Here is a 25926-nt window from a genome sequence, read left to right as displayed (position 1 = left end):
ACCCTACTTTAATTGCTGCCTTATAATAGAGGAGCTGTGGATACAGGAAACACAGTGTGGATATTTAAGACATTTCTAAGTACTGTAGTATTTATAGTTTCCTTTTGTTTCACTTTTATAGGACTCTTTGGGATTTGCATTGAAATGTTTTCTGTATGTAATGTGGCACCTCAGTTATTTTTGATTCAAGGTTGTGTCACGGTTGATTTATACTTGAGCCATGACTTAACTGAGCATTGGTGTCTTTGAAACAAGCCTTCCTGTAAGACTGACTTTAATTGTGATTAGGTGCGGTGAGGCTTTTCTCGCCCTCTGCAGCTACTGGTTAGAAGTTTAGCATTATGTTTTAGCAGTATATCCTCAATAAAGCAATATATCAATATATTTATATATTATTAATAGGTTACGTCAGCCGGTTTAAGGACACTTGAGGTGTTAAAATAGATTTTATGATTGTTTAACTTTGTATTTTGTAATTGTTGAGCTCAGTATGTTTGGCTTTATATTTTTCCAAATTGTGAAATTGATTATTTCTGTTGATTGTCACTGAATCTTTAAGTGATTAATTGTTTTGTTACAGTTTATAGGAGGCGTATCCAAGTGAGGAATCGATGACATGCTGCTTGTGAAGCAGCGTTAAACAAATGGGCTTATTATTATGCCACATGAGACTGTCTGGATGAAAACGAACTAAAAATGCAAATGTGACAAGGGTTTTCATTCACCTCTCAGCTGGTTAGCCATTAGCATGACTGTGTGCACTATTCTTCCTCGAGTTTTATGAGAAAGCTTGGATAAAGGTACAAAGTTGTCTGGTTTAAAAAAGACTGTTAGACTTCATCACTCCAAATCCTCCAAATAAAGCGGCAGGTAGATTAAACTCTCCACCCACCTTTCATAATAATAAACTACCGTCCTGCATACTACATCTCACATTATCTATACTTTGGTATTATGTAACAACTTGGATAAATCAATCAAAATACTGGTTGCTGTATTCAGCTACAGAGACTCTTGACTCGTTTGTCTGCTTTGAAGGAAAATGCTAATGAGCCAAAGAGGCCCACCAGTCAAATTAACATGAAGACGAATGGTGTGATGCCTTAATGAAGATGTCTTTTCATAAATGTTTCAGCTTAAGAGAGTAAATCTTCACCGCATGATTAGCTTTTTCTACTTTTCAGAGCATATCGCAGTACATCTCACAACAAAGCAAGAAAGTAGATAATTGTTCTCCCACACACAGAGAATGTCTTCCATCTTTGTAAACGCCTTTATAATAACCCTAATCCTCATAGTAATAATTATAACAAAATGTCAGCAGCTTCTTGTCCAGGTCTTGTCCTTGTGGTCAGTCCTGGTTGGGGTCGAATCCGTTAATTTTGCATCTTAGAGTAACATTTCAGTGGACTGTATGTGGCACCATGAAGCATCTTGTTTGACATGTTATGTGTTCTCTAGCAATAATGCGGTGTGGTGCCCAACATGGAGATGTTGCTCTGGATTGTTGTATGGTTTGGTCCTTGGGTGAGCATAAACTGATTACCGCATATACTGTGTTAGCTTTCTATAGTGATCTACTGTACACATGATTGGAATAAAATTAAGGATTGTTTATCTGCTGCCTGCCTCCTTATTGTTGCTTGGAAGCTTACCAGAGAAAACAGTGAAGGTGAATAAATTAAATTTCTTTTTTCACAGAAATATGGAGCTGGATCATGTCATTAAACATATGTCATTATTGAGATTGTTCAATACATGATTCTCTCCTTTACATTATCTACAATAATTCAGTGTGAATGATAAGACATTATTATGGTCATTTAAATATGTACAATTTAAATGCTTTGAATCCTTCTGAGAAAGCTCTCACGCCAGACTAATTTTTAGTATTTTTTGTAAGACAAGGATCTTTTATCTCCCAAAAGACTCATTATACTGTTATATGCACCCTGCAAAATTATTCTTTATTACATTAAGAACATTGTTTAAAACCCAAACTGGCTCTTTGTTGGGTAAAGAGGAATGGATTTATCTGTACTTTTCTTAATATAATAATAGAATGGGTCATTGTCGAGTCCTTTGGGAGACAGAAATCACAGTTTGTTTTTGGCATGGACAAATGTTTTCACACCGAGGTGAAGGTGCTTACACGTTTTCAGTTTGTGAAAAATAAGTATTGAAATTATCATTGAATAAGTATGATTATGAATAGCAATATTTTACATTTACAGTTTGTATCTTTGACAGAGTGAATACTTAATCTATTACATGTTTGCTGCAGGCAGCTTTCCTTTAGTAGGCTTATTAATACTGTTTGACAATCTAACACATAATTACTTAAATTGTGCTCACCTTACAGTGGCGGCTGGAGGAAGCAGAGTAACAAATGAGAGTAATAAGTGGTTTATTTTACTATCCTTAGGCGTGGAATTTACTTTCATATGATTTTGGTTAAAACATTTTGGCACTGGCTCTGATTGTCCTTCAGAGGTGGGACATTGGCAAAGTGTTGAAAGTTGCCTGGCAGCTGTTTATCATAGTTTGGTCTAGAAACTTCTCCCATTGTAGAAAAAGTAATATACAAGTCTGGGTTTCCAAGCAGGCAACTGGCCCAAATAGCTCCAGACTTACTGTGTGCCAACTGATTTATACTAGTTTACTTTACTGCTTTATTACCTGATCTTGAAAAGGATTCCTGCTTTTGATCCTATTACTACACAGCAAGATAGTACTAAAGCATAGTAAAACCGTACACAAGGCACAAAGAGCAGAGAGGACACAGGGTTAATAGGGGCCCTAGAGCCCCCAAGCAGGGCCATAGCTAATATCCATAATTTGGTCAACTAGAAGTTGTGAACAGGCCCCTGCTGGAATAATGCCAGTGAGCTGCAACTCTTGCACTCTTAAAGTGTGGAGGTTAAAAGCCAGAGTGACTGACAGGAGCTGGTGATGACATCAAACTGTCATAGATCAGTCAAGTCAATAAAATCTCTATTTGTGATGTTAACAGTAAGTATTGTACTACTTTGTCTTTTCACTCAGCCATTGTTTGATTTAATCACCCAGTGCATACGATAACATCTACACTGTCAAAAAGAAACATCAAGCCATTTGTCGCATGTGGCTTTCCGTAGCGCCACGCTGAGTGGGTGGGGAAGTGCAACGCAAAGGCAAAAAGAGGTCAAGGGGAGGGGAGGAGAAAACCACGTGTGATCAGCACCATGTACAGCACTGTCCTTCCTCGGTAGACTTGTTTTTGTAAGCTTGTACCCTTCGCATGTAGCCAGCTAGCCTGCGTTAGCCGAAGAAGCAGACTGTTGTATTTTCTTCCACGGACTCACATATTCAAGCAACGCTGCTTGAGGATTTCTGTTGCCACAGTGACTGCCGACCATGGTGAGCAAGACAGATGACATCCCGGCGTCAGTGCCTAACTGTAATCCGGTTGATCTTGCGGATGGAGCTCAGGACAGCAAAGAAACCAGTAAGACACGTCTGAAGGATTCCTGCGGCTGTGGTGAGAATCCGCAGCAGACTGACTCTGATCCATAGCTGCTGTTATAACACCTAACATACATTAGACATATACTGATTACACACGTAATACATACAGTAACAGCACAACTTCATATAGAAAGCATCCCTGTGCTGTTTTCAGTGCGGTTTACTCAATGTTTTGTTGTCTCTCTGCATGACAATTACCTATGTCCATGCTGTATATATGTATGTGTATGTATGACTTAAAAGTCCTCAGACCCAAGGTGGTCGTCTGCGGGGTGTACCCCTCCTCCTCCTAAACATCTCCTTGGTAGCCTCTCCCAAGTTTAGAGGGTGCATCTTGCACCATCTGCTAACTCTGTCTGGTGTTCGTCTGCGCTAATTAGCAAGTTAACAACCTCCACAGGATCAGATCCATTTCTACACACATGGGTCATAGTAGCTATTAGCATGTAGTACAACCGTAGACCGTATGGAGAATCCAACCTGACATTGACACTGCAAGCAAACTAGGCTAACCCATAACAAGTTAACCGGTATGCTAACATTAGCCCCCATTGAGTATGCAGCTAACGTTGTCTAGCTAGCTAACTAGCAAGCAGCCGCTCTTGTCGCTTCATGCTCAAAAGACGAGCATATGCACCGACAACGGGTTTTCTTGTAAAACTTAAACCGGCTGTATAGCGCATGATTTGTTCACGTTTTACAATGCAGCAGCTCATGTTGTGCTAACTCGTATTGACGCACATGTTCATGTCAGAGGAATGAACTGAAGGTCACCTTCAGTGGAGCTGCACACTCTCCACATGAACACAGGGGGAATACACTTGGTGTCATGTTATCCAACTGATATGTGTCCGACAAGATATGTGAAATAAGCGTTACCTCGTTTCTTTTTTTTTTTTAAATTATACTTTAAGATCTCTCAGTTGGCTGAAGTGCTGGTGGTCGGTGGTAACGTTCTAAGCGGGGCCCCCCGCCGGGAAAGATTAGATCAACTGTCCCTCCTCGACCGGGAAGCGGAAGCTGGTTGTCGTAGAAAAAGTCACGATGGTGCATGCACAGTGAGAGGGAAGGTTACGCTAATAATACACGGACAGCCGTGTAAGCTGGTGAGTATACTGAAAAATAAAAGTAGTGGTGGCGGCTCGCAGTGGTGCAGTAGCAGACTGTTGTCAGTAGAGGAAGATTAAACTGACACGTTGACTGTCAGCCGGTGAAGTTAGCGTTACACAATTCCTGGAATAGCAAAAGTCAGTGCTGCAGCATGTCTGTGTCACATGTGGGACCTTGAATTGTCTCTGCCTGTGTCATTTCGTAGGAGTGCCTCGCTGCTTCACGCTGCTTTGTGGATGAACTGCTGAGTGCATTTGGATTCTTCTGGTTATATGGCTGTATCATTACTGATGTATGTGCTGTCTAGTCTTTCAGTCTTTCCAAAAGCCCACATGGAGCAGTAGATGCTCCATTTGAGAGCTTGAACAAATAGTCAATTATATTATTAACCGTTTAGGCTATTTTTGAAGCAAGCAGCAAAGAAGCAAAATGCCTCATATTCTCTTACTCCAGCTTCTCAATTGTGCTGCTTTTCTTTGTCTTATGCGATTTATAAGCTATAAGTGTTGCTTGGACAAAACAAGCAGCCTGATCTAAGGCTGAACGATTTGAAGAAAAATAAAATCTTGACTGAAATTGCAATTGCGATATGATTCACAATATTGGAGGAAATTATCATTTGTGCATCATTATTCTCATTGTAATTGAGAAATGCATTAAAATGATCATTGTTTGATTTCTTTGTGAGAATCTCTACCAAACAAAGATTTTTTTTTTCTTAAGTCTGCAGCACCACAATATTTAACTCCGAATTGTATTTTGCCTTATATTGCTCCTCCAATTTGGATATTGCAGTAGTCCATATTGCATTTTCGATAACCTTCTGATTAATTGTTCAGCCCTAACCTGATCATGCACTTTAGGAACCTGCCATGGGCATTTGATTTGACATTTAAAGAACCCAAGTGATTAATAAATTTACAGGGAATTGATCATTGAAAATTACTATTATCTGCAGCCTTACTTGTGACCTGCTGTAAAACTGTGTCACGTATGAGAGACCGTGACAGGATTGACGGCCTAAACATGTCTAATACCAAAGCTAACACTGGACTGTGCAGAGTTGTAATAGGACATACTAGCAGCACATGGCAGAGCAGACATATCGAGGTGATGGTCACTGTTGGTGGTTTTAAGGCGCTTAATGCTCCTGTTGGGTGAAGAGTGACCTCGATAATCTCAGGAATCACTGACACCCTGGCACTATTCCTCTCCTGGCTACATGTCTTCACCAGTCCACAGTCAAGCTACAGTATTCATCATCCATAGCAATGGTACCTTACTTTTTTTAGCTTGTGGCCCCTTAATATAAATAACATGCAACCCCATGTCACAAGGCACATAGGGGATTGCATGTAGGAATGTTGTCAGTATATCATTAACTGCTGGAAAGTATTTAGGGATTCATTTATAAAGTCAATCTCAAACAGACATTGTATTCAGTCTTTGTAGCTATGAAATTCCATTGCAGATGCATGACTCAGGTGGTTGCCACCTTGTGCTGCAGCAAACATGACTACGGCCAGACCTTGTATGTTGTTGTTGTTGTTGTTGTTCTCAGAGTTGACTGGCTGGTTAATGTTGCCATGGCAGCAGCCAAGGTCCCCATGTCAAGGGACGCAGAGTGGATAGATATCTTATTATTTTGTTGTTCTCAAGAGAAGTGCAAACTAAAGAAAACTCAATTCTAATTATTATATAATCTGAAATAATATGTGAATTATCAGTATGAGTTGGCAGTTTGATTCAGGGAAAGGTTTAGTCGTACGAAAAACGGGTCAGTTACAGAGTGAACCTTGCTTGCTGTGGTGTTTCATTGTGCGTGGTTTTTGCTTCTAATCTGCCTTTGTCTGTTTGGTGTCCTTTCGTCATTCATTCTTTACCTTGAACTCATGCCCTGGAGGGCTTCTGTCTGGTAACTGTCCAACCAGAAGTGTGTGATTTGTGTGATGGTTGATGGAATATCTATCTACATACATGTACTGTACATATTATCGTGTCACTCAACCTTACTTGCCACTGTTGAAATTACGGTTTCCTTCGTAAATGTATATTTAATAATATGACTTTAATAAAAAGACAAAAAACAAAACAAAGTTAGATACTTCAATTACTACTAACATCCCTTAATGAAAATGATAACCAGAAATGTCAGTTTTCTGGCACTTCTGCCTCTCCCAACAGGTTAAACTGTCTCGCTGTAATGTTCACCAGGAAATGCATCAAGGAAATTCATTTTATACTTCCTTCATTTAAAACATAAATAATAGCAGACATGAGATTTGTCCTCTTTACTGTTAAAGATCAGTGTTCATTTCTCTCATCTCTCTTCTTATTGAAAGGGGTCAGTTTTACAACACAGACTGCTGGATTGCCTCATTAATCAGTCTGAAATATCGCACTTTGGACTATTGCATTTCTGATGTGGTGAATGCTACTAACTTAAAAACTTGAACCTACTTGATTTGATATCCTCCATTAAACAACACCTCCACACGTTGTCCTGTATAACTGAACTAGGGCTGGGCGATATGGCTGAAAACTGTATCACGATTATAAGTGTTTCATATCGGTCGATATCGATAATTATTGATATTTTTTATGACCTATTTAAAATAAGGACCAGGAGAAAAATATATTAAATTTAAACATTTTTATTTTAAACTTAACATTCCTCTGATTATAATCCCCTCAGTTATAAAAGCAGAAATGTCAACACAACCATGGAAAACACTCAAATAATTAAAATGTAAACAGGTCTAAAATCACAATGAACACTTAACAATTATCTCTTAAAATTAAGGTGCAAAATGAAAGAATAAGTAAGAAATGCTTAATAAAGTGTAATAAAATGGTGCAAAATGTTAAATATAAGAAACTTGAAAAGAACTATTTTCTGCAGGTTTAGTGCTAGGTTGGTAACCTGCCTTCTGGACAGTGCTCAGCACGTCTGCCTTCGTTATTTCTTTGTAGTGTTTAGTAAGGAGCTGATGCAGAGTACCTCTCCATGGTGGTCTGCTGCTTGTAGCGTTTAGTAAGGCGCTGATGCAGAGTACCTCTCCATGGTGGTCTGCTGCTTGTAGCGTTTAGTAAGGCGCTGATGCAGAGTACCTCTCCATGGTGGTCTGCTGCTTGTAGCGTTTAGTAAGGCGCTGATGCAGAGTACCTCTCCATGGTGGTCTGCTGCTTGTAGCGTTTAGTAAGGAGCTGATGCAGAGTACCTCTCCATGGCGGTCTGCTGCTTGTGCCGTGTAGCAGCTGCAGATGTTGTTGGACGTTGCTGGCGAATACGGCTGTGCTCCAAAGTGTGAGCGCGGCTAAAGTGGTAAAACAAGTTTGTGGTAGTACCAGTGTTTGTGGGGACGACGGTCTGACGACATTGGTCTGTCTACTGTCAGACTTATAAAATCCCCCAAAACTGCCATACTGACTTTGTTTTATCAACAATTTCCTCGCTGCGGCACTCACTTTCCACTTATCACTCCACGCCGGTTCTGTTATTGAAGAACACGAGACAGCGATGTGGCGCAACCAAACTTGATACTGTTACATGATTGGCTGCTAGAGTGTCACTCCCTACGTTGCTAGGTTACCAGAGAGTGAGTGCCGTTCATGCAACTTCATGCGTTCATGCTATTGTTTTATCGCCCAGCCCTAAACTGAACCACAATTTGTTGGAATAATTTCGGAGTTTGTTTTTCTTGGTCATTTTGGGCCTTCATCTATGGAGGACAGATGAAAACATGAAAGGTAGAGAGAGAGAGAGAGAGAGGGGGGGGGAATGACATGCAGCAAAGGGCCGCAGGTCAGAGCCAAACCCGTGGCCGCCGCCTTGAGGAGTAAACCTCCAACCACCAACTGAGTTAACTAGGCGCCCATAAGTTCAGAGGTTAACTACAAAGATGGTCCCAAAAGATTGCTGAAAAATGGCAATTGTGTGTTTGCCTATATTTAAGCAGCTATAATCAGCATTTTAATAATCATATCAAATGATAATGTGAAAGGGGTCGAGCTTTATAGTGAGTTGCAGCTCATTATTTAGCTGTTAGCCGTTACTGTTTTGGTTTACTCATAGCTTCATTTTCGGACACAACAGGCAGCTGTTTTCCACGGAAAAGCTCTAAAACACCCACTGTACACCACCTGCTCATCACCAAACAGCAGAGAGACACAGTTAGTAACTACCTGGTGAACATGGCGGAGCACTCTAACACATAACACTGAGCCCTCATTCTCTTCTGCCTTGTAACACTGTAACTTGTGCGTCTGCTCTGAAGCTGTTGTGTTTGTTATTCAGAGCGTGGCCAGTCACCCCTCTCTTATGTGCTTCCTCCTCCTCCACCATTTCAGTGCGTTCACTCCTACCCAGGGGGTTGTGGTCCAGTTATGAGGCCACACCCCTCCCCCTGGCCCCTTCTCTTCAGTAACCCTGAGTTTACCCTTGACAGTGAGCAAGGACATACTGGCTGGCAGTCCCAGTGAGACATCCACATACTCTGCCCTGCTTGTTTGAGAGCCTCATTTTTATCCATGTTTTTTTTTTTTTTTTTTTCTCACGTTACGGTTACTTACTTTAGAAAAGGTGGGAAATATAATGCATGTGTAGTTGGCATAATGAGATCATTCATTAGCTCAGATATTTCACGTCATGCTTGTTTTATAAAGATAATGGGTAACTGTAGGGCTGCAACTAATGATTATTTTCATAGTCGATTTAATCTGTTGATTGTTTTCATGATTATTCGATTAGTTGTTTGGTCTATAAAATGTCATAAAATGGTGAAAAATGTGGATCAGTGTTTCCCAAAAGCCCAAGATGACGTCCTCAGATGTCTTTTGTCCACAACTAAAAGATATTCAGCTTACTGTCACAGAGGAGAGGAGAAACTGGAAAATATTCACATTTAACAAGCTGGAATCAAAGAATTTTTACTTTTGTCTTAAAAAATTACTCAAACCAACTAATCGATTATCAAAATAGTTGGTGATTAATTTAAGAGTTGACAACTAATGGATTAATCTTTGCAGCTCTAGGTAACTGTCATTTTGAACGATTTGAATGTCATTTGAAGAGTAAGAGCAGCTGCTGAATGGTTTCCAGCTTACTTCAGGTATTGTATTTGCCACAATCAGCCATGCAAGTTACCAGTAATTCCCTCTTGTAAATGCTAAAAGCTCTTATATCCGATCCCCCAAGACTCTTTGGCAAAACTCCATCCAGTTTTGCAACAGTGTTGGTTACAGCATGTTTGGTTTTTCTTTGTAGATCAGCTGAAAAGAAGGCCTGGTTACTTGTTCATCAATCATTAGTGATCTGTGTGTTTTAGTTTCAACCTTTTTTAGAAGAGTTTATACTCTTTTGTTCAGATGATGATGATGATGATGATGATTGATGAAAGAACTGCAAAGATTTGTCAACTAATCGAGTAGTCGATCGACAGAAAAATAATCTGCAACTATTTTGATAATTGATTATTGTTATATGATCGTTAAAGTAATTTTTCATCCAAAAATAGCAGAATTTGTTTTTTTTATAGATTGTATTAACCAAAATATATATTTGGGTTTTGGACTGACATAAGCCATTCAAAGGCATCACCCTGGACACCGCTTCACTATTTTCTTACATTTTAATCAACTTAATCTAGGAAATAATTGTCAGATTAATTGCTAAGGAAAATAATTGTTAGTTGCAGCCTTAGATGAAAATGAGGTCATGGCGTTTAGATCCTATCACCCTTATCCTGCAGTTTGTGTTAAATTAATTAGTATTTTAGTTAAATGAAGTAATACCACGGCACTAGCACGCTGTACCTGAGCTTTGTCGGCTCTGTTCACCCATTCATAAATATTTCATAAGGTTGTCGTTTAAGGTCATCCAACCTCTGGGTCTGTGTGCTTTGTTTGTGACCTGGCTGCCTGGCAGCTTCTCTGTGTTTGGTAGAAAGGGCTGGTGTTTGCACGACTGATTCTCTGAAGGTGGTGTTCCCTGTTGATCAGATTAACTTATGGCAGCGGTAGATTTGTAACAAACAGAAGAGCAGTTTGCCCAAAACACTAATTGAAGGGTGTGGTTCTCTTTTGTAATTTGAAGAGTCATGCAAATGGTTTGAATGCTTTTAACTGCATTTTTTTGGTCAGAGTTTAATTTAACTCCATCATAAGATGTGAAGTTAACAGACGACCCTGTGTGTCTCTTCCATTGCAGGGCACAGTGCAGATACAGCCATGGTGAATGGTGATGGGGCTCATGAGCGCACAGACGAGGCAGAATCAAAGCAGGATGGGAACAGTGAGACGGATGGAGGAGAGGAGTCTAACGAACAGGAAGTGATAGTGATCCAGGACACGGGCTTCACTGTTAAGATCCAGGCACCTGGAACGGAGCCATTTGACCTGCAGGTAAGGTCTAGCTCTTCACAAGCAGTCGTTCATTAGGCAAATATATGCATGTTCTCTATAAAATAGTTTGTAATCTGAACAGGATAGTTCTGCAGATTGCCTGGCATAATAATAACATAGGAATAAATAATTACCGCCATGATAACCTACAATTTCTTCAAGCAAGTGTGTGAGTTTTATTTTGTGCTGTCAGAAGATATTTAGCGCGTCTGCTGACATTAGAAGGGCTTTAGACACGCATTTTAGAATTACGTGCAAAATAATGTTTGAAGACATCTTGCCCATCACCATTGGGGCCTAACGTTACATTCATTAATAAACCGTGAATTTGATCCACTATTTGCTTACAGTAGAGATGGCGAGAGATAGCCGCTGTTGAATACATAAATGGGGAAAACGCACTCATGGATCTAATACTAAAGCCAGCCTTCCTGGATAATATGAGACTAGTACTGGTTCAGGGCTGTTTTGGTCACCGGTTGCACTGCAGTGGGAACATTCGAAATATGTTTCCCTCAAACTAGAAGACCATCTGAACCAAAGCAGGTTATATATCTCAAGCTGAAAATATTTCTGTAGCTGTACTTATCTTCATCTTCCTCCCTTCACTCCATTAGGTATCTCCCCAGGAAATGGTACAGGAGATCCATCAGGTGTTGATGGACCGGGAGGACACCTGCCACCGCACCTGCTTCTCCCTGCAGCTGGACGGAAACGTGCTGGACAACTTTGCTGAGCTCAAATCCATTGAGGGCCTGCAAGAGGGCTCGCTGCTCAAAGTGGTGGAAGGTCAGAGGCCTTTATTCATACCTGGGTTTTCTTGTTCTTGTGGTGCAAAGAGGGGGAAATAAAAGCTGTAGAACAAAGGATGTATTCATTAAAAAAAAAAAAAAAAAAAAAAAAAAAAAATGGATTGGATGGTTTACCCTCCATTTATAGCCTGGTACAATACCTTTTCTTGCCAAGGTTGTACGGATATGTAACTGTTGGCAAAAGACAATACTGAATTGAGTTATAGTTTATTACAAGTGTCCATTAGCCTGACCTGTTTCTTGTCAAACCAGTTACTGCCTGCTATTTATACCCTTTGGCTTTCTCTTGTCTCTCTTCTCTCCAGAGCCCTACACAGTGCGCGAGGCCCGCATCCATGTGCGTCACATCCGAGACCTGCTGAAAAGTCTGGACCCCTCAGACGCTTACAACGGAGTGGACTGCAACTCCCTCTCCTTCCTTAGCATCTTCACTGATGGAGACCTTGGAGGTATGACACCGTGCGAGACATTTAGGGTAGATGAACAGAGCGTGAGTTTTAAAGCTCAGTGTCACGCATGAATGTAGCGACATGGCCTGCGGATGTTCACCTTGCTTGTTTTTACGTGACTGCAGATAGTGGTAAGCGGAAGAAAAAGGGCAACGAGCTGGAGCAGATTGACTGCACCCCCCCAGAGCACATCCTGCCCGGCAGCAAAGATCGCCCCCTGGTGCCCCTCCAGCCACACAACAAGGACTGGAAGGTGAGGAGCAATGCTGTACTCGTGGTCTGATTTTAGGGAAATTATATCTGTAAAAGAAGTAGATGTTGTTTAATGCAGACAATACTTTTAACCATTTATAGGGAAAGTCTCCGTATGAGACTGAATTCTAAAATTCTTTCCTTTTGAGTAATGGTTTTAACACCTCCAACAGCCTATGCAGTGCCTGAAGGTCCTGACCATGAGCGGCTGGAACCCTCCACCTGGAAACAGGAAGATGCACGGTGACCTCATGTACCTGTACATGGTGACTGTGGAGGAGCGTCACGTCAGCGTCACTGCCTCTACACGCGGCTTCTACCTCAATCAGTCAGTCAACTTTTCAATCTTGTATCACGTTACACAATGGAATAGATCTCTTTGTCATTGTGCTTAAACTATGGAAATCTGTTTAGCTGCTCTTCAGCAGTTTGCAGTTCAGCAGTTTCAGGATCCTAATTTTGGATTGGTTTTGGATGCCAGCAAGGACTTAGCAGTCGGACAATTGGATTACATTGGAAAGTAGAATTGGGAAAGATGCCATGGGTTTGGAGCAGGGTTCTCCTTCTGTTTCTAACAACATGGTAACAGCCATTCTAAGTTCCTCTCATGGTTTTTAGGGTTTTGTAGTTCCTAGAGCTACGTCGTTACAGGAAAACAACCGGGCTTGCTTAGCCTGTTCTTTCTCTCCAGTTAGAAGACTTGTTACAAAAAAAGCCATCACAACAATGTGAATAATAATGGTAATGTGTGTTTTTGTTTGTGTGTCTATTCCAGATCGACTACCTACACTTTTAACCCTAAGCCATCCAATCCCAGCTTCCTGAGCCATTCTCTGGTGGAGCTGCTCAGCCAGATCAGCCCTGCCTTCAAGAAGAACTTCACTGCGCTGCAAAAGAAAAGGTAAAAACATCTATTTACCTTACTTTTTTTTTTTTTTTTTATCCTGTCAGTGGTCAGCTTCCCTTTTATACTTAATGACTTTTTTGTGTTTGAGCAATTCAGAGCAACATAGTCCATGCTCATCCTCTGAAAACACATTTTTTTTTTCTAAAACCTCAGTGTCTCCCCGTTTGTCTCCTCTCTCTGTACTGTACAAAAGCTTCTCTTTTTTTCTCTTTGGAATGCTTCTTTTCTGTGATCATTCTACAGTTCATTCATTCATTAACTTTATTTAATTAGGTGAAAACGCATTATCAGTCAAGACCAGGCCTGGAGGTCAAAGTCCTAAAGCACAATTAGAAAAGTAATATAGTCCGAACTCTGTGGTTCTCATCATTCATTTGGTTACAGTTGCAGTGATGTAGAACCTGCAGACAATGAGAGCAAACTTCAGATAAACTTCCTGAGATGTACGAAAAGATACCACACAAGTGATGCCCTTAACTGTTTTACTGTGTGTTTTGCTGCAGGGTCCAGAGACACCCCTTTGAGAGGATAGCCACGCCTTTTCAAGTGTACAGCTGGACAGCTCCGCAGGTAGACCATGCCATGGACTGTGTTCGAGCTGAGGATGCCTACACCTCCCGCTTGGGTTATGAGGAGCACATACCTGGACAGGTGGGCACAGCTAAACACAGCAGCGCATCAGGCAGACAAATAATGTGTTTCCATTATTAATAAAAACATTTTTTACTGATTTGTCTTCAGACCAGAGATTGGAACGAGGAGCTGCAGACCACCAGAGAGCTGCCCCGGAAGAACCTGCCTGAACGCCTGCTCAGGGAGAGGGCCATATTTAAGGTACTGCTTTACACAATCAACAGCGGAGACCAGAGGACACTGAATCACCCAAACTGCTGACTCACTCTGTTAATAGGCAATGTGATGTGTAAATGTGTAGCTTTTTAATCTGTTACAACTTCTTCTTCACCTCCTTCATTTTTTTTTATTTTTTTTTTTTTCTCCTGCAGGTCCACAGTGACTTTGCAGCAGCTGCCACTAGAGGCGCCATGGCGGTCATCGATGGCAACGTAATGGCCATCAACCCTGGCGAGGAAACACGCATGCAGATGTTCATCTGGAACAACATCTTCTTTAGCCTGGGCTTTGATGTACGGGACCACTATCGTGAGCTGGGTGGCGATGCCGCTGCCCATGCCGCGCCCACCAATGACTTGAATGGAGTACGGGCTTACGGCGCAGTGGATGTGGAGGGTCTGTACACTCTGGGCACGGTAGTGGTGGACTACCGAGGCTACCGTGTCACCGCCCAGTCCATCATCCCTGGTATCCTGGAGCGTGAGCAGGAGCAGAGCGTCATCTACGGCTCTATTGACTTTGGAAAAACGGTTGTTTCTCACAGCAAGTACCTGGAGCTGCTGGAGAAGACTAGCAGGCCCCTGAAGGTCAGTAAACACTAATAATGTCTACACAAGCAAACGTATACACATCCTGTTGAAGTACAAACTCACTAGAGCACCGAATGTCCACAGCCCCAATCCACAGCTGCAGTGCCCAGCTGTGACTGAATAAATGGGCTTGTGGCTTAGAGCTAGGGGTGTTGGAAAAAATTCATGTAAGAATCGCGATTCCTATCTAATAAGATTTTGAATCGATTTGCAACTTCCAATAATCTATATATTTTTTTATTTTATTAAATGTTTTTCCCCCTCCAAAATAACCAAGATATTGCCTAATATCAGACTGAATTGTCATGGTAAAGTAATGGACTAGTTCCAGAAGGTCGCAGCAATGCAGCATTGCGTCTGCCGGCTGCCATTAAACTACAACGAAGAAGAAGACTCGTTCTGAATAAGATGAGGAGGTAGCGAGAGTGTTCCTTTAGCACAATAGCGCTCTCGGAAACGCCGCTCTTCTTACCACGCTGTTTCCGTGAAAATCATGTTGCAGTTCATAATCCATTTAGGAGTAAGGATACACATCCACATTTCAGCCTGTACCGTACGTTGGCAAGGAAAATGCTACGTAGTAATAGCCGATAAGGAGTTTGCCTTAGCCTAGCACTTAGCACTCCGTCTTCCCCTTTCTTTACAGTCTCAACCCGGCCTGCAAGAACGTCCTGTCAGCTGAGCCGGGTTGATAGTCTTGTCTCGGTCTAAGACAATAAGGACTCTGGATTTTATATAACTTAACTGCCTGTGCATTGTCTAATGTATTTACATCAATGTTAGCGGAACTGCTCCCTCACTTAGGTGAGAGAGGTAGAGATGTGACAGCAGAGAGTAGAGACTGCTTTTGTGAAAACAATTTACAGGCTTTGCTTTGCCTGACCATAAGCACATGGCACGTTACTTTAAGGATGCTCATTTTGGGTTTGAAATACACAGTTGCAGATCAAATATAACCTTTTACCTAGTCAATGCAAGTTTAGCATGATTAAATATTACCTCTTGCCTTTTGTGTGTTTTTAGAATTGGGTCGATTTCCAGTTTGTCAGGTGTATAAAGCCAAACAGGTTTAATTGTATTCAAACCTATTGAACCAACATTTGTCACTATGACACCTTCTGGCACATTCAAAATTAGCCTACATTAGCAACGTGTGCCGGAGGCGTCACTAAATCCTGTGTGTGTGTGTGTGTGTGTGTGTGTGTGTGTGTGTGTGTGTGTGTGTGTGTGTGTGTGTGTGTGTGTGTGTGTGTGTGTGTGTGTGTGTGTGTGTGTGTGTGTGTGTGTGTGTGTGTGTGTGTGTGTGTGTGTGTGTGTGTGTGTGTGTGTGTGTGTGTGTGTGTGTGTGTGTGTGTGTGTGTGTGTGTGTGTGTGTGTGTGTGTGTGTGTGTGTGTGTGTGTAACCAAAGACAGGCTAGGCAAGTGGGACACTTTTGTTATATGTAGAAGCCTGTTCTTTTGATTATGAGCATGACACCACCACAGAGATACTGTGTATTCAGATCCTTTTAACTTAATTTTGCTGTTTACTGGGTGTAAATTGTAGGTCCAGAGTCACAACGTGCTGAATGAAAAAAATGAGGCGGTGGAGCTGTGCTCTTCTGTTGAGTGTAAGGGAATTATCGGAAATGATGGCCGACACTATATCCTGGACCTTCTTCGAACCTTCCCGCCTGACCTCAACTTCTTGCCTGTGGATGGAGAGGAGCTGCCTCCGGAGAGTCTGCGCCAAGGCTTCCCCCGCCAGCACCGCCACCGCCTGGCTTGTCTACGCCAAGAACTCATCGAGGCCTTTGTTGAGCACAGGTAGGTGTCTGCGCAGGTGTGCGTCACATCATCACATTTCCACCGTCAGGAGAGCTGCTGTTGAACATGTGTTTAACCGTTGATTCTGCGTCTCTGCAGATATCTTCTCTTCATGAAGATGGCGGCATTGCAGCTCATGCAACAGAAAGCGAACAAGGACGCTAAGAATGATGTACCTGCCATCACAGAAACTGCTGAAACGCCCTCAGAAAGCAATGCTGACACAACCCAGACACAGACCACTGCATCAGATTCTCCCAGTGCAACGGAGGTCTCCACGGACAGCACAAGCCAGACCGAAAACGACACCGTTGCTGCCTCACAGGCAGCGACTGACGGTGAAGAAAACCACTCAAAGCCTGCCACAAACGGGCATCTGGAACCCGCAGTTACCCAGAATGGGGAATGCAAGAGCCCATTGGAGGGTAAGGAGCTTGAGGAAAGTATTCCAGGATTAGCTCAGGCCAAAGAGCTAGCAGAGACCTTAGTTGCTGAAGATGGATCTTGTATTGGTACGTTCAAAAATACCCCAAAATGTAAGGCCAGGACCACGCAGGGAGAGCTACTCTGGTAGAAAAAGTAGTGTTTGTCAGAGAAGTAGTATTAACAAAAAAACGTTTTCTTGATGCAGCTAACTTTAAAGAATGTGAGTGTGTTCATAGCATTGGAGCAGTAGAGCATTGAAATATCAATACTGTGTTATAGTGGCTTCTTTCCACCAGGCCAGCTGTCCCTGCTCAGTCCTCAGCCTGCAGTGGGGTAGAGTGTTTGACCCCAATCCGCCACTCTCTTACTGTCTTACAGCCTCTGATTCCTTTGCTGTGGGATTTGACCCAATAACCAATTACTGTGCTCATTAATCCAAATGTGATTTGGAACGCAGAAATAATCGCATGTTCAGTGATTTGTGTGCTGCTCAGTTGATCCTAAATTACCGTAGTCTGACTGGCCGATTGTGTTTGTAGTCATTTATCGACAGCTTTGAAACGGTGGTAGGTACTCTATTTAAGGGCATGGCTGGAGTAAGCAAATCACTTAATATTATTAGATCATATAAATCACTTTGTGCTCAAAATAAAGCAAATTACAAGATCAATGATACTATCTGTATTGTGTGATCAGCTGTCTTAATACAGCTGATTAATATATCAGGCACATTTGACATGGTTTGAACTGGAACTTTTTGGACATGTTGCCATGATGTGTCTGTCGCCATTACTTTTAACACTTTTGCATCTTTTTTTTTTTTTTTTTGTATTTGATCCTAATCAAAAACAGATCCAAAAAGCCGTGAGGTCGTCCTCAATGCCTGCAAGGCAGTCGGCTCCATCAGCAACACATCCTTTGACATTCGCTTCAACCCCGACATCTTCTCCCCAGGTAAGCACAGCAAGGATGATTCATCATATGTTCACTATGAAATGTATGTATGTATGTATGTATGTATATATGTGTGTGTGTATATATGGGCTGTCAATCGATTAAAATATTGAATTGCGATTAATTGCATTATTGTCCATAGTTAATTCGCCATTAATCACAATTTTATTTTCCTTAATTTAAAGTTAGTTACTTTTAAAAGGAATATTTTTCAAATTTATAATTCTCAAGTGGTATTTGAGACTTGACGTACTTCCGAGGTCTTAAATAAACATTTACATTTTTTTGATGATAATAATAATAATAATAATAATAATAATAATAATAATAATAATAATATGAGAAAAAAACAAAGCAATTCTGACAACTACTTAGCAAATGCTGGCAGAAACTGTTCCATGTGTCTGTAATACATTATGAAACTATGTGTAAACTTGGAATAGAAAGAAACCATTTAGTTGAAGATCAGCCAAGATAACTGGCATTTCATCCATTTTCACAGCCTGAAATGTGAAATTTGTTGAATCTGCTTCTACTTGTAGTAATTTTTAGCACATTTGGCTCCAAATGTGCTTGGAAGTGATGAGACAGAGTGAATGGTACTGAATATGTGTGCATGTGTTGTTTGAACTAGGAGTACGTTTCCCAGATGACAGCGCAGATGATGTCCAGAAGCAGAAGCAGCTTCTCAAAGATGCTGCTTTCTTCCTGGTGTCTTGTCAGATCCCATCACTGGTCAGTGACACAGACACGCCCCACAGATGGAAGTCATAAAGGGTTGTGTATCGGAGTTTAAAGTCATATATGTGTATTTTTATGACTAGGTTAAAGACTGTTTGGACCACAGCGCTCTGCCCATGGATGGAGCCACACTGACAGAGTCCTTGCACCAGAGAGGCATCAACGTTCGTTATCTGGGCACTGTTCTGGAGTTTGTGGACAAGACCCCGGCTAAAGCCCAGCTGGAGCACTTCTATGTGAGTCTGAACCCTTGAATTCAACCACCACTTTTTGTCCTTGTGTTTTGTCATTCTAATATTTCCTTTTTCCATACCTTAGAGAATAGGAATCAGTGAGCTGATAACCAGATGTGCAAAACACATCTTCAAGACATACCTACAGGTTAGTAACATTTGACAGTCTTTAAAAGACCACTATATGTATGTATGTATGGATGTATGGATGTACAGTGGGGGAAATAAGTATTTGACCCCTTGCAGATTTTGCAGGTTTGCCCACTTACAAAGAATGCAAAAATCTACAATTTTAATCATATGTACATTCTAACAGTGAAAGACAGAATCCCAAAGAAAATTCCAGAAAATCACATCATATGAATTTATTAAAATTGATAACCATCTGATGAGGAAAAACAAGTATTTGACCCCCTGGACAAACAGCAAGTATTCTGGCTCCTACAAGCCAGTTAGTCTTTCTTTAAGACACAGTCCCAATCCGAACCAATTATCTACATCAAATATACCTGCCTCACCTCGTTACCTGTATAAAAGACACCTGTGAACACCCAAACAACCAGCATCCAACATCACTACCATGGGCAAGACCAAAGAGCTTTCTCACGGACATCAGGGACAAGATTGTTGATCTGCACAAGGCTGGGATGGGCTACAAGAGAATCGGAAAGCAACTTGAGAGAAAAGATAAACTGTCGGTGCAGTTATCAGGAAATGGAAGAAGCACCACACCACCGCCAACCTCCCTCGGTCTGGGCCTCCACACAAGATCTTGCCTCGTGGGGTGTCCCTGATCATGCGAACGGTGAGGAATCATCCCAAAACCACAAGGGGGGAACTGATGAATCAACTGAAGGCAGCTGGGACCACAGTTACAAAAGAAACGGTTGGTAACACACTACGCCGTCATGGATTGAAATCCTGCAGCGCACGCAAGGTCCCCCTGCTCAAGAAGAAACATGTACAGGCCCGCATGAAGTTCGCCATTCACCACCTGGACGACTCAGAAGAGGCCTGGAAGAAGGTGATGTGGTCACATGAGACCAAAATAGAACTTTTTGGCCTCAACTCAACTCGTCGTGTTTGGAGGGCAAAGAACACCGAGTACAACCCAAAAGAACACCATCCCCACCGTCAAGCATGGTGGTGGCAACATCATGCTTTGGGGATGTTTTTCAGCCAAGGGGACGGGACAACTCCATCGTATTGAGGGGAGGATGGACGGGGCCATGTATCGTGGAATTCTGGACTGACATCTCCTTCCCTCAGTGAGAGAGCTGAAGATGGGTCGAGGATGGGTGTTTCAGCACGACAACGACCCTAAGCACACCACCAAAGCAACAAAAGAGTGGCTGAAGAAGAAGCACATCAAGGTTCTGGAGTGGCCTAGCCAGTCTCCAGACCTGAATCTGATTGAAAATCTTTGGAGGGAGCTTAAAATTCGAGTTGCCAGGCGACAACCTCGGAACCTGAATGATTTGGAGGCTGTCTGCAGGGAGGAGTGGGCCAACATCCCTGCCGAAATGTGCACAAACTTTGTCACCAACTATAAAAACCGTTTGACATCTGTGCTGGCCAATAATGGCTTTTCTACAAAATATTAACATGTTGTTTGTCCAGGGGGTCAAATACTTGTTTTTCCTCATCAGATGGTTATCAATTTTAATAAATTCATATGATGTGATTTTCTGGATTTTTCTTTGGGATTCTGTCTTTCACTGTTAGAATGTACATATGATTAAAATTGTAGATTTTTGCATTCTTTGTAAGTGGGCAAACCTGCAAAATCAGCAAGGGGTCAAATACTTATTTCCCCCACTGTATGTATGGAACATATTTTTCAAATTCTTCCTCACTGTGTAGGGTGTGGAGTTGTCTGCTCTTTCTGCTGCTGTAAGCCATTTCCTAAACTGCTTCCTGAGCTCCTTCCCTGACTCTGTCGCCCACCTGCCTCCTGACGAGCTGGTGTCACGCCGCAAAAGCCGCAAACGTCGCAACAGGGTCCCCGGCGGGGGTGACAATACGGCGTGGGCCAGCCTGACACCAAACGAGCTGTGGAAGAACATTGCCTCTGAGGCTAAGAGCTACTATCACTTCACCATAGAGTGGTGAGGGCCCCATCTAACGTGAAACAAATGTTAGATTCCCATTTTGTATGTTTTGTTGGTGACCAATTAAATGTTTTCCTGCACAGCGAAAGTGTGGACCAGGTGGTGGAGAAATACGGCTTCCAGAAAACCACTCTGCTCAGAGAAATTTCAGTCAAAACTGGCATCCAGGTAACACTTGTTGAGTCTTTTATGACCCCTGCCGGCACTTTACCAAATAGTCTTTAAGACATTTTATTTCTACTTTTTAATTTACCTTCTAGATTCTGATAAAGGAGTATAACTTCGACAGCCGCCACAAGCCTGCCTTTACAGAGGAGGACATCCTGAATATTTTCCCTGTTGTGAAGCACGTGAACCCCAAAGCCTCAGATGCATTCCACTTCTTCCAGAGTGGACAGGCCAAAGTGCAGCAAGGTAAGACATGAGACATGTTGTCAAAAGATTAAATCATACATACAAATTGACAGAATGGATGGAAAGAAACTTCTTAATCTTAGTCATTAACTGTATTGTATCTGACTACCCTTTTCTTAACATTTCCAGGTTTTCTGAAGGAGGGCTGTGAGCTGATCAACGAGGCTCTTAACCTCTTCAACAATGTGTACGGAGCCATGCACGTAGAGATCTGTGCCTGCCTGCGCCTGCTGGCACGCCTTAATTATATCATGGGGGACCACCCTGAGGTAGGCAGAAATATGTTAACAACTGTTACTTTGTGTGTCCTATTGATTTTATGGCCCAACAATAACATTTGTGTATTTACCCACAGGCTCTCAGCAACCAGCAAAAGGCTGTTCTGATGAGTGAAAGAGTCCTTGGCATCGAGCACCCAAACACAATTCAAGAATATGTAAGTTATCACACCAAATGTAGGAGGTATTTAATACATGCTAAAGATGATTTACTGTATATCCCTCTAACCTCCTATATATTCATTTCCTGTCTGTTCCCAGATGCACTTGTCTCTGTACTGCTTTGCCAACGGCCAGCTGTCAACCGCCCTGAAGCTGCTTTATCGTTCCCGTTACCTCATGTTGTTGGTTTCCGGGGAGAACCACCCAGAGATGGCGCTGCTAGACGTAAGTGAGATGTATATAAACTACGAGCAGCTTCTATAGAAATGCATCAATACTGATTAAGTCTTTGGTAAAATCCAACCCACAACAGGAAAAAGACCAAATTAATACGGTCCTTCTTCTTGGCTCTCCTTCCACAGAGTAACATTGGGCTTGTACTGCATGGAGTGATGGAGTATGATTTATCGCTGAGATTCCTGGAGAACGCCTTGACCATCAACACAAAGTACCATGGATCCCGGTCCCTCAAGGTGGCCCTTAGGTGGGGAGCGATTTATCAGCCATATGCATATAGTAGGTTATAATACTGACTGACATAATGATTTACATTATGTGTGCTTTGTAATTTATTTCTTTTAGCCATCATTTAGTTGCAAGGGTTTACGAGAGCAAGGCAGAGTTCCGCTCTGCACTGCAGCACGAGAAGGAGGGTTACACCATTTACAAGAACCAGGTGGGCCTTGCACGACTACACTGGTGGGAAACAACGGGTTATTTATTTATTTATTTATTTTTTTTGGACAGTTGTGATGAAGGGATATCTTACTTTTTTTTTTTTTTTTTTTGCTTAGATGGGCGAGGCACATGAGAAGACCAGGGAGAGCTCAGAGTACCTGAAGTATCTCACCCAACAGGCTGTAGCTCTGCAGAGAACCATGAATGAGATCTACAAGAATGGCTCCAACGCCAGCATCACGCCCCTCAAGGTGACTGCTCTGATTTAGGCCATGTTTTCATGCCTCCATCTTTTTCATCTCCACCGTTCAGCAGTGATACTATGTTTTTATTTCCTTCTGTTTTCCAGTTCACAGCACCCAGCATGGCCAGTGTCCTGGAACAGCTCAACATTATCAACGGCATCATTTTTATACCGCTCAGGTACATAATGCCCCTAACACCACAGGGACATCATATTTTCTTGAGACAAAACAGAAATCTGACATTATATCCAGGTAGGAATACTGCAGCTGTATAATATTGGATTTTATTTTAAGTCACCATTCCTGAAAATAGCTTTACAGAAAGGTTCAACCCATAATAATAATCTGTCAAATTTCATTTTTAACTTGGGCGCCCTGTTCGCTCACCTGTGTGAGCGTGGGCTCCCATGTACTAAGGCAGGCCCAGGTTCGACAGCTCTTTGCAGCATGTCATATTTTTTTTCTCTCTCTCTATTTCCTGTCTTAAGCTATCCTATCCAATAAAGGGGAAAAAAGCACAAACAATTCTTCAAAAAGAAATTTTTAACTTTACTATAGGCTTTAGTACATTGTAATAGATTTGAGACATGAGTGACAACAACATATCTGAGTGAGGGGATTAATAAAAGACCAAAAAATTAAAATGGTCAAGCTTCATCAGAAATTTCCTCTACAGGTAGTCAAGTATTTATTTATTTTTTTGGGTATTTCATTTCAGCCAAAAGGACCTGGAGAACCTGAAGGCAGAGGTGCAGAGGCGGCAGCAGTTGGGAAAGAGCGAAGAGCCCACTGAGGACAGGCCACTGGAACTAGAGGACAAAATTCCCATTGATTAATGTATAAAAGCCTTCAACACGGCTACTTTCTGCTATGGGGGGGCGGGGAGAGGCCGTGATGCAACAGCCATGTCACTGAGCCTGTGGACCCGAGAACCGAGTGGTCTACATCAGCATTGAAATAAACGGGGAGGAATTGGTTCGGGGCAGTCCAGAGAACCAACTGTATGCACTGTAGGACAAAGGAATACAGAGTGGGAATTTCCTACAAGGTAGGAAGGGAGGAAGGAGAAAGTACAAACATAGTATCAATGTGAAGTGCAATCTGACAAATCCCCAGCCTAAGAGCCGGGTGATGTAAAGTCACTCAAGGTGTTAGCTGCTTAGAAATATGATTGCATATAAAAGGGTGGTTGCAGCTGGGGGAGGGAGACCAAGGTTGACCATGACATTGTATACCGGAGCCTTATCCACTGTATCATATTCCCCCAATAATGCTTTTTCTCAGCTCAAACTCCTCAAATCCCACAGCACTGTTAGCCCAGGACCATATTTTGCCCCCACAAAGAGCCTCGAAGACCCTGGGCATTTAGCCACCCTCCAAATGGTGCTCAAAATAAGCACCTACCCTGCCCTAAAACTCAGGGTTACTTTCTACTGTGCATTAAGACCAGAATACAGTCACTAAATTTGAGATTTTTCAAGTGGGGCTTCATAATATCAATTCCTTTCTTAGTGGCATCTTTGAGCCACTTTGCAGCACTCACCCATCGCACTCGCACGTCCCTGATGGTTAATTAATTTAATCCTATCATTTGTACTTACAACATCCCAGGTGGGTACCTGCGATGTCCTATGGTTCCTGTTTCTCCAATCAAGCAAAACTAAACAGTGACACATTAGTGAGCTTTAGACCGGTTTGATTTCATTTGCTGAAATTTATTTTTTCTTTTTTAGTAAATAATGGATTTTGTAAAAGTGCACAGGAGAAATAAGGAGGTATTTTAGGCCTGTTGATCATCAATTAATTTAAGCCATGTCTGTTTTATAGAAAATGTATAGAAGTGGAAAAAAGATGTATAAATCTCTATTGGATTTAGACAGGTACTTGATTGATGTTTATGGAAAATGCAGATTTAAAACGTCCACCTTAAGCAGTAAATGTATCCATCTATATACTAGCTGTGCTCAATCTTCTATTTTTACACATTGAAAGAATATGTGCATGTATGTTTTGTATGTGTGACTGTGTGTGTGTGTGTGTGTGTGTGTGTGTCTTTGTGTAGTCAAACGGAAAATCTATTGGCCAGGGCTGTTGCTGCTTTTGCTGCTGCATAGTTTGAATAGAGGCTAAAGCGAACATTGTCTTTCCAAATGTTTTATTTTTCTATGCATTGTAAACCTGTTGGATGACTGATGCCTCTTTTCTTAAAATATTCATGGCCACCAATGTTGTAAATCTGTTTATGAATGAATTGGTACTGAAATGAACCTCTTATCACTCGACAGGTGGTCGGCATTGGCAGTATTGACTGATGTGTATTGTTGCCGGGTGTGTTTTCTTTTTTTTTTCCATTATTGGGTCATCTTTTCATATGTAACTGAGATAAGAAAACAGCCAGGAGCGTCTGTTCATTGAGCAGTATTTAGTTCACTTTCTCGTGCTCGTGTTTGAATGTGTGATCATGTCCACAGCACAACCAAAAGTGGACGAAAGAAGGGCTGCTTCAATGTGATGTACCAAAAAAAGACTGATAAAGGTTTGTTTGCGCTTGTATACATGCAATGTATCCTTCCCATGGCAATTTGTTACTTAAATGTTGCCGTGTCTAAATGTATGTGATTAAAGCAATAGAGCGATGGTGCTGTAACTGATTGTTTTTCGAAAAATGCCGTTTGTACTTCGCACAAGACATGCAAGATGGACTACTTACTGTACAGGCTGAATTACCTGAAAATATAGAAGCGGTATTAAAAAACGAAAGGGGAGCTCTTCAGACTGGGTGAATCGGTTATTAGTGATTTTCCTAATTGTGCTCCTAAAACAAGTCATGACATCAATAGCACAGAGCTGTGTATTGTGCCTATTATTTATGCTTCTGAATGGAACCAAGGTGATAAACGGTAATAACTTTACAATTTATGAAGATGAAATATGCCTCCTGATTTTGTTTTCTTGAATCATAAGTCTTCTTGTTTCTTTGACTTTATCTTGCTCAAC

The 25926-nt window shown here is 41.7% G+C and overlaps 1 protein-coding gene across 4 annotated transcripts; it reads left to right on the top strand.

Moving 5' to 3' along the window:
* The first annotated feature begins 3140 nt into the window (after positions 1–3140).
* On the top strand, positions 3141–25576 carry cluha (CLUH binding protein of NUMT mRNA a). 4 transcript variants are annotated; one of them, XM_028573136.1, is made up of 27 exons: positions 3141–3487; positions 10826–11019; positions 11637–11808; positions 12137–12280; positions 12406–12533; positions 12706–12860; positions 13308–13433; positions 13943–14090; positions 14181–14273; positions 14444–14878; positions 16428–16687; positions 16787–17112; positions 17966–18067; positions 18702–18802; positions 18892–19044; positions 19127–19189; positions 20905–21149; positions 21236–21320; positions 21413–21566; positions 21696–21835; positions 21922–22002; positions 22106–22231; positions 22369–22490; positions 22589–22682; positions 22801–22935; positions 23034–23107; positions 23648–25576. In XM_028573136.1, the coding sequence occupies exons 1-27, from the start codon at positions 3397–3399 to the stop codon at positions 23763–23765; spliced, it is 4065 nt and encodes a 1354-aa protein (XP_028428937.1). In that variant the 5' UTR covers positions 3141–3396; the 3' UTR covers positions 23766–25576. The 4 variants fall into 4 exon arrangements, with proteins under 4 accessions (XP_028428937.1, XP_028428936.1, XP_028428935.1 ...); XM_028573135.1 differs by having other exon boundaries at positions 3141–3520; XM_028573134.1 differs by having other exon boundaries at positions 3141–3520; positions 16787–17199.
* The last annotated feature ends 350 nt before the right edge of the window (positions 25577–25926 follow it).

The sequence above is a fragment of the Perca flavescens genome, chromosome 3 (genome assembly GCF_004354835.1).
Source record: "Perca flavescens isolate YP-PL-M2 chromosome 3, PFLA_1.0, whole genome shotgun sequence".
Lineage (NCBI taxonomy): Eukaryota > Metazoa > Chordata > Actinopteri > Perciformes > Percidae > Perca > Perca flavescens.
This window is presented reverse-complemented; position numbering and strand designations above follow the sequence as displayed.

Coding starts and splice junctions, on each gene's coding strand:
- cluha (XM_028573134.1), top strand. CDS start 3,397: ATGGTGAGCAAGACAGATGACATCCCGGCGTCAGTGCCTAACTGTAAT. Junction 12,861..13,307: donor CGCGGCTTCTACCTCAATCA/GTCAGTCAACTT, acceptor TGTCTATTCCAG/ATCGACTACCTACACTTTTA. Junction 22,232..22,368: donor CAGAGATGGCGCTGCTAGAC/GTAAGTGAGATG, acceptor CTCCTTCCACAG/AGTAACATTGGGCTTGTACT.